Source organism: Chroicocephalus ridibundus, chromosome 5, assembly GCF_963924245.1.
Source record: "Chroicocephalus ridibundus chromosome 5, bChrRid1.1, whole genome shotgun sequence".
Classification (NCBI taxonomy): Eukaryota; Metazoa; Chordata; class Aves; order Charadriiformes; family Laridae; genus Chroicocephalus; species Chroicocephalus ridibundus.
Genome location: NC_086288.1, coordinates 56,688,959 through 56,701,367, shown reverse-complemented (window position 1 = coordinate 56,701,367; position 12,409 = coordinate 56,688,959). Strand labels below are relative to the sequence as shown.

The following is a 12,409-nucleotide window of genomic DNA, read 5'->3' as shown; positions in this document are numbered from 1 at the left end:
GGAGTCCTCTGGAACAAAAAAATACAGGTTTTATTACAACAAGCAGTAATACTAGGGGAAGTTCCAAAAATCTGAGGACTTGCTTTTATATCCATTGCTTGATTATCATAAATCAAGCCATCTTTGTGCAGGAACTTTGTGATATTTTGGTAGTGCTTCCAAGTCTGAGGTTAATGATTTGTTGGAAATTTCACTTCATCTTCCACAATTTACCTGTTTCTAGTAATAGGACATATGTAACTGCAGGCACTTGGAGAGAAAAAGAGGCTTAGAAACTCAGGAATAGGGTGAGGATTTAAGATTGTCTGAAAACGCCAGCTAGCTAAGGGAGAACGTAAGAATTATATCTGTAAGTGTCACATGGAAAACCTCTCCATAGCTCTTTGTATTTTATCTAAGTCATTTGAAAGATTGTTTTATATTAACACTCTATATGCACATTCATTTACATATTTTCTTAGAGACCTAATGCATCATATTGTCATGCATTGTCTCTCTGTATTGTAATGTGAAAAATGCTCATTGTGTTGTCATGTGTCATGTCATCATTTTTGAGATGAAGGCTTAGAGTTGAATGTTAAAGCACAAAATTGCTCATGCAGCAGTTTGCCAGGAAGGCTGCAAGGAAGGGCTACTGTGAAGGTGAAGAAGATAGATTGTTTGTTTGTTTGTTTGTTAATTTTTTTCTTAATATGAAAATATACGGAATAACTTTATAGTGTCTTAACAAAAAAGACTAATACGATTTCTGTTTCTAAATACATGGACAGAAGGCACAATAACACCGAGAAGACAGAATAAGCTGAAGGTAAATGTTGTAGAAAATCACAACAAAAAACTCAACTCAAACCTAGCTAGCCATTAATAAATTTAGAATAGAAATTGGAAGAAGACTCCTAGCAGTGGCTGAGTTCTGTATCAGCTTCACAATGGAAACAGCAAAAGGAGAAGCTAAACACAGGAGTTTTATAAATTTCTAAAAGGACTGTATGAAGTACTGCCTGAAATAGCTGAGGACTGGATTTGAACCAGATGATCCAGTCTGATCCTGGGTTCCTTTATCTCCAAGTCCTATGTTCTTCCTTTATCTCTTAGTGAGATGCTTGATCCTCTGTGTAAAGTCTGTCCTTTTTTCCATTTGTCAAAAAGCCCATGTGGCTGCAAAGATGAGCGTGTTCTCAGAGAGGATTTTCTAGCTGGTCGTTACATAGAGCGTGTAGCCTGTGACTTTATTTACATCAATAGCTGCTATTTTTAAATCAGTGGCGCTACAGTGAGGAGAAAGCAGGAGTCTCTGGTTAATCCTTATACAGTGGCTTCAGGGCATCTGACTTTTCTGTCTTACACTGTGTAACGTCTTAGAAGTAGTTACTCTGGTCCTAAATCCTGTAGGTATTTCTGTGGATGAGTGGTGCTTTCCTTCAGACAAATTCCTGCGGACTCCAGTGGAGTTTGTGTAAGGTTGAAGTTAGTCTGAATAGAATCAAACATGAATCAGTGTGATTTTGCTTCAGTTCCTACTTTTAAAATAAGTTCCTATTCATTATGTGTAAGGATGACAAAATCAGATCAGTGGTATGTTTCCAGTGACACTGTCGTCACAGGAAGGGGAAATTGATAAAATTCACTCCCTAATGGAATGTGAAAAAATAGTAATTTCGTGGTAGCGAGATCTTCATTTTTTGACTGTTGCTTTTTATAGTGATTGCATTTTCAGACACAGCTAAGAAACATTAACAAACGAAACCATTTCAGAAAAATGTTTCACTCACTTTTTGTCTCTTTTTTGAGAGTTTTGTCTTATCATTTAGTTTTATAACAGTTGCCATGGTTTATGGAGAGTAAGTGAAGTCTTTCCTAGCACAGCTGAATACTGACACAATAGAAACATGATAATGGTACGTTCAGCATGTGTTAAATTGGCATTATGAAGTAAACTAAAGAAGACTCAGAGGAAATCATTGCTGTGCCCTGAGGTGTATCAAAGATATTTTGATATTTAAAGTTTAAATCAGCCTGTGCTCTTACTCTGAATGCCAACATGCAGCTGTATTGACAGCAGAGCGGTTGTGATAAAAGGGTCACTTTGAAAGTCATGAGGTTTGTTCAATCTGAAATGCCATCAGGGAAGAGAAAAAAATCTTCTCTTGGATGTGAAACACAACCAAAGGTGTGATTGCACACACGTAGACATAAAAGTACTGAAATGAAAGGCAGCATCAGAATTATTGCCTGAAATAGGCATTTATAGAAGCTTTGTGTGATGTTATGTTAGCTTCTCCACTTAGAGTGGGATGTAAGAATTTCTAATGCTTATGGCCTCCCACAGAGGCATTCTTTTAGTACACTTTTTTTAGTGCACTTTGAGGAAGAGTTTGGAGCTTGCTCGTGTGGAAAAAGCCTTCTCTTTGTACTAGAAAAGTGTATCATGTTAAAAAGAAACAAATAAACCTGTGTTGCTATATATTTAATTAAAAAGTGGTAGATTTGAAAGTTTAGGTTAATTTTCAAAATGTCTTTTATTCTGTGAACTGGAAGCCTTTACAGTCTTTCCAGGAGGTAAGCATCCTTTGACAATGTCAAATAGTTCCCTCATCAGATAAGAAGGGTATTTATGCAGAAATAAGCTTTAATTTTCCTGGATATTTAAGAAAAGGTTTGGTTTGTTGATGGTTTTAAGGCTTTTGTGGGCACAACAGTAGATTTAAAACATGCTGCACTGAAAGCAGTTAAATATTCCAAACATGAGTTACGATTCTATTCAATAACTGGATTGTAACTCAAACAACGAGTTATAATTCATAATAACCTGGAGATAAATGATTGTTATGAGATATGTACCAGTCTTGATTGAAAATTTGCTGAGGGATCTCTGGCCCTATCCCCTGCCCTGTTCATCTTCATTGAATTTTTTTGTGGGGGAAGATAACTTGCCTCTTGAATATAGTAAATACAGTGTCATTCAATATATATTTTGGGATTAATAACTGGTTTGTTTTGTTTGAATACTTCTCTCTTTAAAGAACAGCATTGAGTAAATGTGTCTTTTTTTAACAGTTCTGTTACAGAACTGATTTCAATTCTTTATAATTAGTGGAAGTTCTAAAGAAAAACGAACCCCTAGTATTTGAAAGGTAACCTTATCCATTGGATAACGGAATTGCTGGAGATGACACATGGAGTTCTTAGCAGCAGGAAAACTTACGAACGTCACGCCTTTAACAATAGATTTTACAAATTATCTTAATTGAAGCTTTCAAAATGTGAATGCTCTGACACTTGAGAGCACTCCTCTTACCTGAACTAGCATGTTTTCCTGACTGATCGCTAATTACTTGCTGAAGGTTCACAACTCCAACACTTAAGAAATTTACTGCTGCAAAAATGCATCCATTTGTTTTAGAGCTTCATGTAACTGTGAAAAATTGATTTATTCAAAAGCTGTGTAAGTAACTTAGGTACATTATTCCGATTAATGCCGACTGAATATAGAAAGTAAAAAAAATATACTGTTTCTTCTGTGAATTAGTATAAGATATTTATACTTACAAAAGTGCAAACTAATAAATATATAGAACAGTAAATGTAGAACTAATGAATGTAAGACAATAAAAATATTTTATTTTCCTTGTGCCCAGGCACTATGCACAGCAAAGAAAAGTTCTAAGTTCATCTCATCTATTTTTGGCTAAGCTCCATGCCTAGCATTTAAATGCAAATGTTGATGAGTTTTATGTTGCAATGAAAGTTGCTCTGGGGTCTAGGCAGTGTTTCTTGATAGCCAGATTACTATGTAGAAAGCTAAATAAACAGCAGTAAGACACTTGCCTGGGAAACTATGGGTCAGAAGGACAATTGCATGAACAAGGGTAGTCTGATGGTGTCAGTTTGACCAAGTAAGCAGTTGTTTCCTTTGAATCTCTAGATGTTATCTGTCTTACTCTGGAAACTTCACTTTTGTGGCAACACTCAGTTATGACTTCGGCAAATTCTTTGTGAATTTCATCAGAAAGAAGTTTTATATCTTTCATCGCAGCAAGACTGTTACTGTCTTTTTTCAAGCTGGTACTTCTAGTCAAAGAGCACCTTCTGGTGCTGTCTTCATTTTCCTTTCTGCTTGGTGACAAAGAGATATTGCTATTTGCTGTATCTATTTTGGTTATTGGCCACAGTAAGGAAAATAAAATATTTTTATTGTCCTACATTCATTTGTTCTACAACTATGCTCTCCATACCCTGCCTACCATCCTGGAGCAGCAGACAAATTCTTTAATCACTGGCATTTGAGGCCCCATGTCCTAAAGACTTGAGCAGTTTCCAGAAATCATAAACAGTGAAGACATGGTCTGTTACCCATCATAAACAGGAGGAGGAGGACTGGGAGAGGCTCTTCTGTCCCAGCTTCTCTGAAAATGTGGTCCACTATTTTTACTTTCGGAGTCCTTCAGGACAAATGCAGATACACAATGACATCCTTGTGCACTGCTACTATGATTAATTTGTTTGTTAAAATATTTCATGAGGAAAGCCTGACATGCCAAACTGAGTTTTCAAGACTGTTTTAGCTTGCACAGGTTCACAACCAGCAGCATTTTGTGCTAATGGGCTGTCAACCCAAATTCCTGACAGAGAAATCATGTCTGATGACTTTATATTTTTTTCAGGAGATTACTGTAGAAGTGATAAGCCAAGACTAGATAGTGTTTGGGTTTTTTTCTGTTTTCAGTCCTGTTATAGTGATGTGACATTTTGCTGTTATAGTGATGTGACAGTTACGAATATTTCACTTACCTAGGACAGATCAAACTGCCTGAGTCTCTAATTCAGGTATTTCCACGATACTGCCCTCTGTATGGTGGATGAGAATGTAAGGGACCCTTCCAGTGCTTTTATTAAAGTAAAAACTCTCTCATTGATCTTGTCGTTGAGATCATTGTTTTTAATAATGCAATATTAACAGAAGTGGTGTTAATCAGTCTCTGATCATCATTGTTACTGAGAATAATTATAAATTAATTATATCATAGACACTTAGTCATAGCTTAGTAAAGAAAATTTTCTTCACATTCAAATAGAACAGAACATCAGGCTATAATTAGGGTTCTTGATATGATAAAGTGAGTCTGAAAATATAGCAGAAATGTTTAAAAGACTATTTACATGTAGTTAAAAGTTGAGTGTATTTTTTAATTGTATTTTATTCTTACATAGTTACGCAGAATTTTAATGATGAAGAAAAAAGAAATATTGCAAAGTACCACAGTAGAAATTTGATGTTGATGTTCAGTTTTTACCAAAAAAAAAAAGACAACACAAAAAAAAATTCAACCAATAACAAAAAATCACAAAATACCCCACCAGATTGAAAGTGTTACCAGAACACAAAAAAAATTATATTGGATTTGTACAGCAGTTGGCAGAATGGCCTATGTCTGGACTGCTGGTTTCTATTATGATAAAAAAAGCAAAAAAGGAAAAGCTATTAAAAAATTAATATATTACTCAGGCTTCCAGGAAACAGCTGTATATTATAACTCGTGTAAAGAACGGTACTGTAAAAGTACTGAAATTATTGGTGTTCTTCAGTTATGTAGTAAGTATTTTGCCTTCATTAAACACATTTTCAGAGAAAAATGATTCAGTCAGTAAACGACTGCTTATGAAATTCTGCTTGAGAATGCTGCCTTATGGAACTAAAAATTATTGGAAAATGCACTAATTATTCAAGAGGGGGACAAATTCACTGAAGAAGAAATTATCAGATGGTTCAGATAAGGGTATTCTTTTGTCTTTTGCATTACAAAATTACATGGAATATCTGCTTTAGAAATAGCTACCTAAATGGATGTAGAAAGAATATTGTGTGGTTTCCTCATTAACAAATAGCCTTGTTGTGGTATGTCAACCATTTTAGTGTGAATTACCTGAGAACTAAGAATTAACATTTTACCTAACGATAATATACCACAGTATGTCAGTATTTTTGTTCTACACCATTGCTTAGTTTATTTATTTACCCTGAATGATGTGGGTTACCTTGCACCAACAAAGTTCAGAATAACTCCAGAACTGGCTTTCTATATGCTGTTAGAGTTTTATAGATGCTAAACCAAAGGCCAGTTAATCGATGCAAAAACCCTTTCCACAAAATTTTGTATTAAAAATTAGACTGTCAATAACCATAGGTACTAATTATTGTGTTACTGTTTGTTTGACAGGTTTTGTATTATTTATGCTTTCTAATTTGGTGTTATGGTTTACACGTTTGGTTTGCCATAGACTGACTTAGCTTTACATGTTCTTTATTCAAGTGGCCTTTAATCTAAAGCAGAAACGACCATGCTCTTCAAATGGTACAAATTAATGGAGTTAATGAACTATAGTGTTTTATACAAGCAAAGTGCCTGTTTTGTTTGATTCTGCGGTAAATGAGATCAGCAGTTCTCTGGTGGAGAAGAGCTGGAGACAGATAGCAGAGTCTGTAGCATGAGGCTGTGACTCAGTGCACCCCTGTCACACATTCTGCTCCCAGTTCTCTCAACAGGATTAGCTGGGCAATACAGCCGTCATATCTGACGAGGTAATGTTTTATTTGGTGGGGTTTTGTTTGCGTTGTTTGTTTGTTTTTTAATAGCTAAGGCCCCGTTAGAAACTAACAGCCTTTTGCTGTCTCACTGAAGAATATTGGTTGCTTTTCCAGCAGTTTTCTTTCAGGATATTTATCTCACTTCTATTGCTAGTCTCCCATAGCTGCCCTCTAGAGTTGTATTTTGCCCCTTGAATTGCAAATACTGAAGCCTTTCATGGAGATAGGCAATGAGATCTCACAACCCTACTAGGATATGTCAGTCTTCTCTACGTGCCTTGCCTTGCAGTCAAAAGCTGTTTTGCTTGATCTTGTCTAGGGCTGCACAGACTTTTTTTTCCAAAACAGAGCATTGTTGCAAAGTATTTGCCTATTTTCTCAAAACATCTCACTTTGAAGACTCCTTATCTCAAAGCACAGAGTTGAAAAATCTAGGAGCTCTTGCCTAATCAGGGCTCTCAGGACTTCCAGACTCCCTCCTGTAGGGGCAGAATTTGGAGTGTTGAGTCGTGCAAGAGGCCACTAGGCTGTATGGCCATGGTGGTCCTCCTGGTGCCCCCACGGCTGGAGACACTGCCTGAACAGACGGAGTTTTGTCTTGAGTGTGTATTGAGAGATGAGCTGCTGACTCAGGGAGTGAGTTCCTTTCTCTTTAATGGTTCTTATGGCTCATGGTTTCCATCACCTTTAGAGGCGATTTACCCGTGTAATAAATCTCCCTGATTGGTATTAGGCATTTATTCTTTTAACAGTTTCATTTCATAAATCATATATATAGCCATGACTTCAACTCCCAGGTAGGTACTGGATAAAAACAGAATAGGGATCTCAGTATTTTCTTTCCTTTTTTGTGTTCTCTGTGTTCAGATTTTTGGACTAAATTGAGTAATGGCTGCTAAGCAGTGTTTATTTGTAAGTGCTCTCTGAACAAAACAATAAATATGTGTACTTAATTTTTCATAAGAAAACATGTTGATACTTGTGCAAATTTAAATACATATTTGAAAATCTGTAACATCTACACCAAGAATATTATTTCTGTTCATGCATAAAGGACTATTGGATTGAGATTCTGTATGTTTACCATCAAATGACATTGATTCTAAGCGTAACTGGACTAATTATGGAGGGTAATGAATAAAATACACAGATATAGAAGTATTGTTGCATGTCTAATTGTGTCATGTGGGTTTAATCTAGTTTCATTAAACAGCCCATTGATACTCAAGTACTGCAATAGGAAATTTGTAATTTCCAATAGATGCAGCATGCTAACAGGTATAACAATCTTTCTTTAATGGCACTGCAGTATGTTAAGAGCTTCTTCCATTATGTTCACTGTAATGCTGAAAAGAACGATATATTAGAAATGAGTCACTGTAATTATTGTGGTCAATGCATTACCTCTTTAAATTCATGTTCAGAAGCTACTTTGCTGAAAAACTCCTACAGGAAATCCTAATAGACATTTTTGGTTTTATGATCAGATCTAAAATAAAGCTGTTTCACTGAAAATTGTGTGGAAAGCCTTCCAGGGGAAATGCTAATGCCAGGTTCATCCCCCATGAGAAAGAACATCAGTTAGCTTTTTTGTGAAACGATTTCACCCACGTTCAAACACAACATTAAATTTGCAAAACCCATGACAAAAAGAACTGTTTCAAAAAATATAGTGGTTTCGTTGGATTCCTTCTGGCTGTGGTTTCCAAGTATCTGTATTTGAACACAGGCCAGTATGGACCCATCCAGCCTAGTGACTATGTAGAGAACCTTGCAATAAGACTAACTCTGTAAGGAATGGTTGGGTTGATGAGATGCCGTATTGCTGTTATGACTCAACTGCTCAAAAAGTAAGGTGGAAAATACTGGGATTTGTAAAGAGAGAGTGAGGGAGGACCAAGCCTGCATCCACAGACTGGTAGTGGCACAATGCAGCCTGGATCCAAACTGACCTAGTTAAAGCACACTACAGCTTCCTTCAGTCCCATGCACCCAGATTTCTTTCTCAAATAAAGGAAGTTCCAGGAGAAAAGGGGTCCTTGACTGGGGGTGGACTCCTGGAGCTATCAGTTCAGCTGATCTCAGGTGTCTGCGCTGTTTGTGTCTTAAGGCTTTACGTTTTTCCCTCAGGTTGCCCTAATTTCTTTTTCATTTCACTCATTTGTGGAGTGTGTTCTTCACAGTGGTGTGTGGCTCATGGGAGGCATTGGCATCCCCTGCTCTGCATCCTAGTAAGATCGAGTCTCTGCTCTTCCAGGCATATAGCAATATACAGCAATGACCTGGCTTCATTCGGTTTCTCTTTTCAATTCGGTTTTTCTTTTCAGGCTCCTTGGTTCTTCAGTATAATTTGTCTTAAGTCATCCCTTTACAGAAAATGACTTTCTCTGTTTTGTGATGCTGTGGAGATGCTGGTCTATGCCACGAGGATGCCTGGAGGTCTGTCTGTGCCACCTTTCCCATTCCTCTACAGAATATTTGGCGTAATTCAGAGCAGCTGCTAATTTCTTTTTTTTTTTTTTATTAGACTTTGCAAAATACTATTTTTACCATCACTAGATTAATTGATGGTTTTTCAAATTAGATTGAAGAGTTTTTGTGGCAAGTGTGACTAATAGTAAGTTTCGGTGATGGTTAACGTGTATCTAGAAATTACGTTTGAATTTCAAGGAACCTTTTCCCAAGGTAGTGCCCGTGCATTTTTATTTCCATAACATTTATGCTTTCTGATATGATTCTGTCCTTTTGTACTGTTTTTTTTTCTTTTTTTTGCCTCTGGCTTTTTTTCTCTCTTGTACAATGTGTATTTTCCCAAATGGGTCTCGAATAGCATTTTTTATTATACTGACAAGAACAGCAACACCTCTGTAAATTGTCCTACAGCAAAGGCATGACAGAATAAATGATCATAAATAAATCATCTTACATGATTTCTCTGTTTCCAGTCCTTCTGTTCCTCCCTTCAAGGGTCAAGTGCCCTGGCAAACCACTGCATGGCATTTGAGACCTAAACCAGCTGCTGACAGAACAGATGTGACTGTTGTTTTGCCTGCCATATCTTAGGATTTGAACCCAAATCCCAAATGTTTGGTAAAATAGGCAGCGGAAGCCACCAAGGATTGATAGACCACATGTTTCTTGAATTTTGATAAGTTATGCCTGTTAGTCTGCTTATTCTACGTGTTCAGAGTGCTATCGGGAGAGGTCACTTTTTTTAGTCACAGAATTCAGATACTACACATGGCTTGTAGGACACTAAACCTGGGCTTGGGTGGCCTAAACTCTCCATATTTCAGTTTCCTGTGTATAAAGTAGGAGTAAATAAATTTATTTGCTCTATGCTGTTTTGCTATAATTTATACTGGCAGTCTTTGGAACAGAAAGTTCAGTTGAAGCCTTTGCTACCATTGTAGATGTGTTCTCACAAAAAGTGACGTTAGCTGGTGATGGAGAGTGATGCCTACTAACATGTATAGCCATTTGGTGCATCATATTACCTTTATTTTATGCATGTATTCATGGTCTCTGCATCTGAAAGATCTGGAATGGAGGAATAACTGATACCGTGTGTCTTCTGCACGTCCTGTCACGTGTTTACAAGTTCCTATCTCATACTGCTCATAGAACAGCTTCTGGTGCACGTGTTTAAGTGTAGTGCTGTTGAGCACAGGGGGCTACATGACAATGCATCGCTATAAAGCATTTACAGATGTATTCACAACTGTCCAAGAGTAAGGGCAGTGGAAAAGATAAACACATAGGCCAAGCAAAGACATGCAAGGAGAAGATCCAGTGAATGGATAAGTCTTTGAGGGTGGTTTTATCTTAATTGTATATATTTTGGAAGTCAGGATTGTTGTAGAGGGTTTTGAGAGTTGGTGTGTCTGTTAATATGCTTTTTGATTGCTCACACTGACTTGTTAAAATGCTCAAAGCAGAGAAGAGACTTGCACAGTACGTAAGTACATGGATCTCGCCCACAAAGCTAAGTGATGCTCATGATATTGGTAGACATGAGGACCTAAAAGAAGAAATGGATAGCACCAGAATACAGAAAATCTGTCTGATGTTACTAGGTTTACAGTTTTCTAAACTGTGGTGAAATAATTCTGCAAGTAGATGCATACCTAATGTGCAACATTAACTGAAACACGTGGCCAATCAGCAAACGCAATCCATGTTTTATTCTATGAAAATAGAAATATTTCTATTGAAATATCCTATTGGAATGAAGGAAGCCAAAGATCATACACTGAGACTTTCAGCTACTAGACAGCTATTCCCTGAGGGTATTTTCAGGCCAGCAATATGCCAGTGCCGTATAAAAAAGTCCACTGTCTAAGTGGAAGGAAACGAGTGACAAATGCGCTATTGAACTGAGCTTGGTATTGCGGAGGTCAGAGTCCTTTACCGATGGGAGAAGTAGACCTTGCCGGAAGCGCCAACAGTATATCTAGTAAGGGAATGTATTAAATAAGCATCAATGAAAAGTATGCTTAGAGAGAAGCAAATGTTTTGCCTTTTTTATTGCTAAAATAGAGTGGGTAATTTATTTATTTAAAAAATACTGTTTAATCTCTTTGGAGCCATCTCTGCACCTGTTAAGGTCTAAAAATATTGTGGAGTATTTCTGAATTTTCAAGCATTTTAGTACAAACAATTATTTTTAATAAACAGCTCATCATATGGTACTCTAGAAGCTGTGTGGAGTCACTGCTCTGTTATCTGCTTGCCATCACTCAAAGGATGTAAAACAGGAGATGCGGTGCCTTGAAAGACAGAAGTGTCACTTCTGTAAAGTATGGTTTTGACAAATCACATTTTACCGGCTCAGAAGCCCCTGTGTACACCAGAGTAGAGAGCTGTAGAGCAGTGCTAGTCACTGAGGTGTGTAACATGGAGCATGTTCATCTCTGTAAGTGAAACAGCTGTTGCTGGAAGAAATTTACTAAAACCACCGATCTGTTGAACCCTGTTTCAGGTGGAATTCCATTTGTCCTCACCGGAGAGTTTTTCCAGCAGTCGCAGAGGCCGGCCGCGTTCATGATAGCTGGGACAGTCAACTGGCTCTCCAACTTCGCAGTCGGACTGCTCTTCCCTTTCATTCAGGTACTCGGCAGCCTTGATATTTGATATACGATGATATAGCTGGTATAGTACAGCATGGGAAGTTTGAATAGTAATTTTCAGGTAATGATAAATGTCTTTTTATTAAAGGGGATGAAAATCCCACCACGTTTTTGATACAGTTCAATTGTGCTACCCACATATCTCCTTGTTTGAACATCTTGGAGAAAACCGTCCTGCAAAAGAAAAATTATGGTAACTGTTCCTCGCAGGGCTTTAGCAATGCAGCCTGATGGCTGCTCCAAGAGTTCACGGTCACTGATGGTGATGCCTTATTCTTCAGCCTTTAGGCCACCCATCTTTTGTTTTACCCTAGGCTTTGAGAATCCTTATTAGTCTCATTGGGGAATAGATCCTTTCCTCTGTCCTCTGTCTAAGCTTGACTTTGTGGCTGTCTTTTTTTTCTAGTCTCTTCTGTCAGGCTTTTATCTTCAGTAGCTGATTCCTTCTTGCTGCAGCCTAGTTGCTGCATGGATGAAATTGTTCCTGTCCCAGATTCCTCAGGCTCCCATAAGCTTTGCTTCTAGTGGATTGCTTTATTTCCTTGGCTGAACTAGTCACAAGCAGGACAGAGGCCAGTTTCATCAAGAACTGCCTGGCAACTGGTGTTTGTATTCTAACAGGCTAAGTTTATATTCTAAAAAAATCAAATTTAAATTAAAAAAAAATATTAAAAAATAAAACTCAAAGTTCAAC

The 12,409-nt window shown here is 37.4% G+C and overlaps 1 protein-coding gene across 2 annotated transcripts in view; it reads left to right on the top strand.

Moving 5' to 3' along the window:
• SLC2A9 (solute carrier family 2 member 9) overlaps positions 1-12,409 on the top strand; it is a 115,028-nt gene that overhangs the window by 79,248 nt on the left and 23,371 nt on the right. For both annotated transcript variants that reach the window (XM_063336683.1, XM_063336682.1), the window contains one exon: positions 11,568-11,695. In XM_063336683.1, coding sequence (XP_063192753.1) covers positions 11,568-11,695 — 128 coding nt within the window. The remainder of the gene's footprint in view (positions 1-11,567; positions 11,696-12,409) is intronic.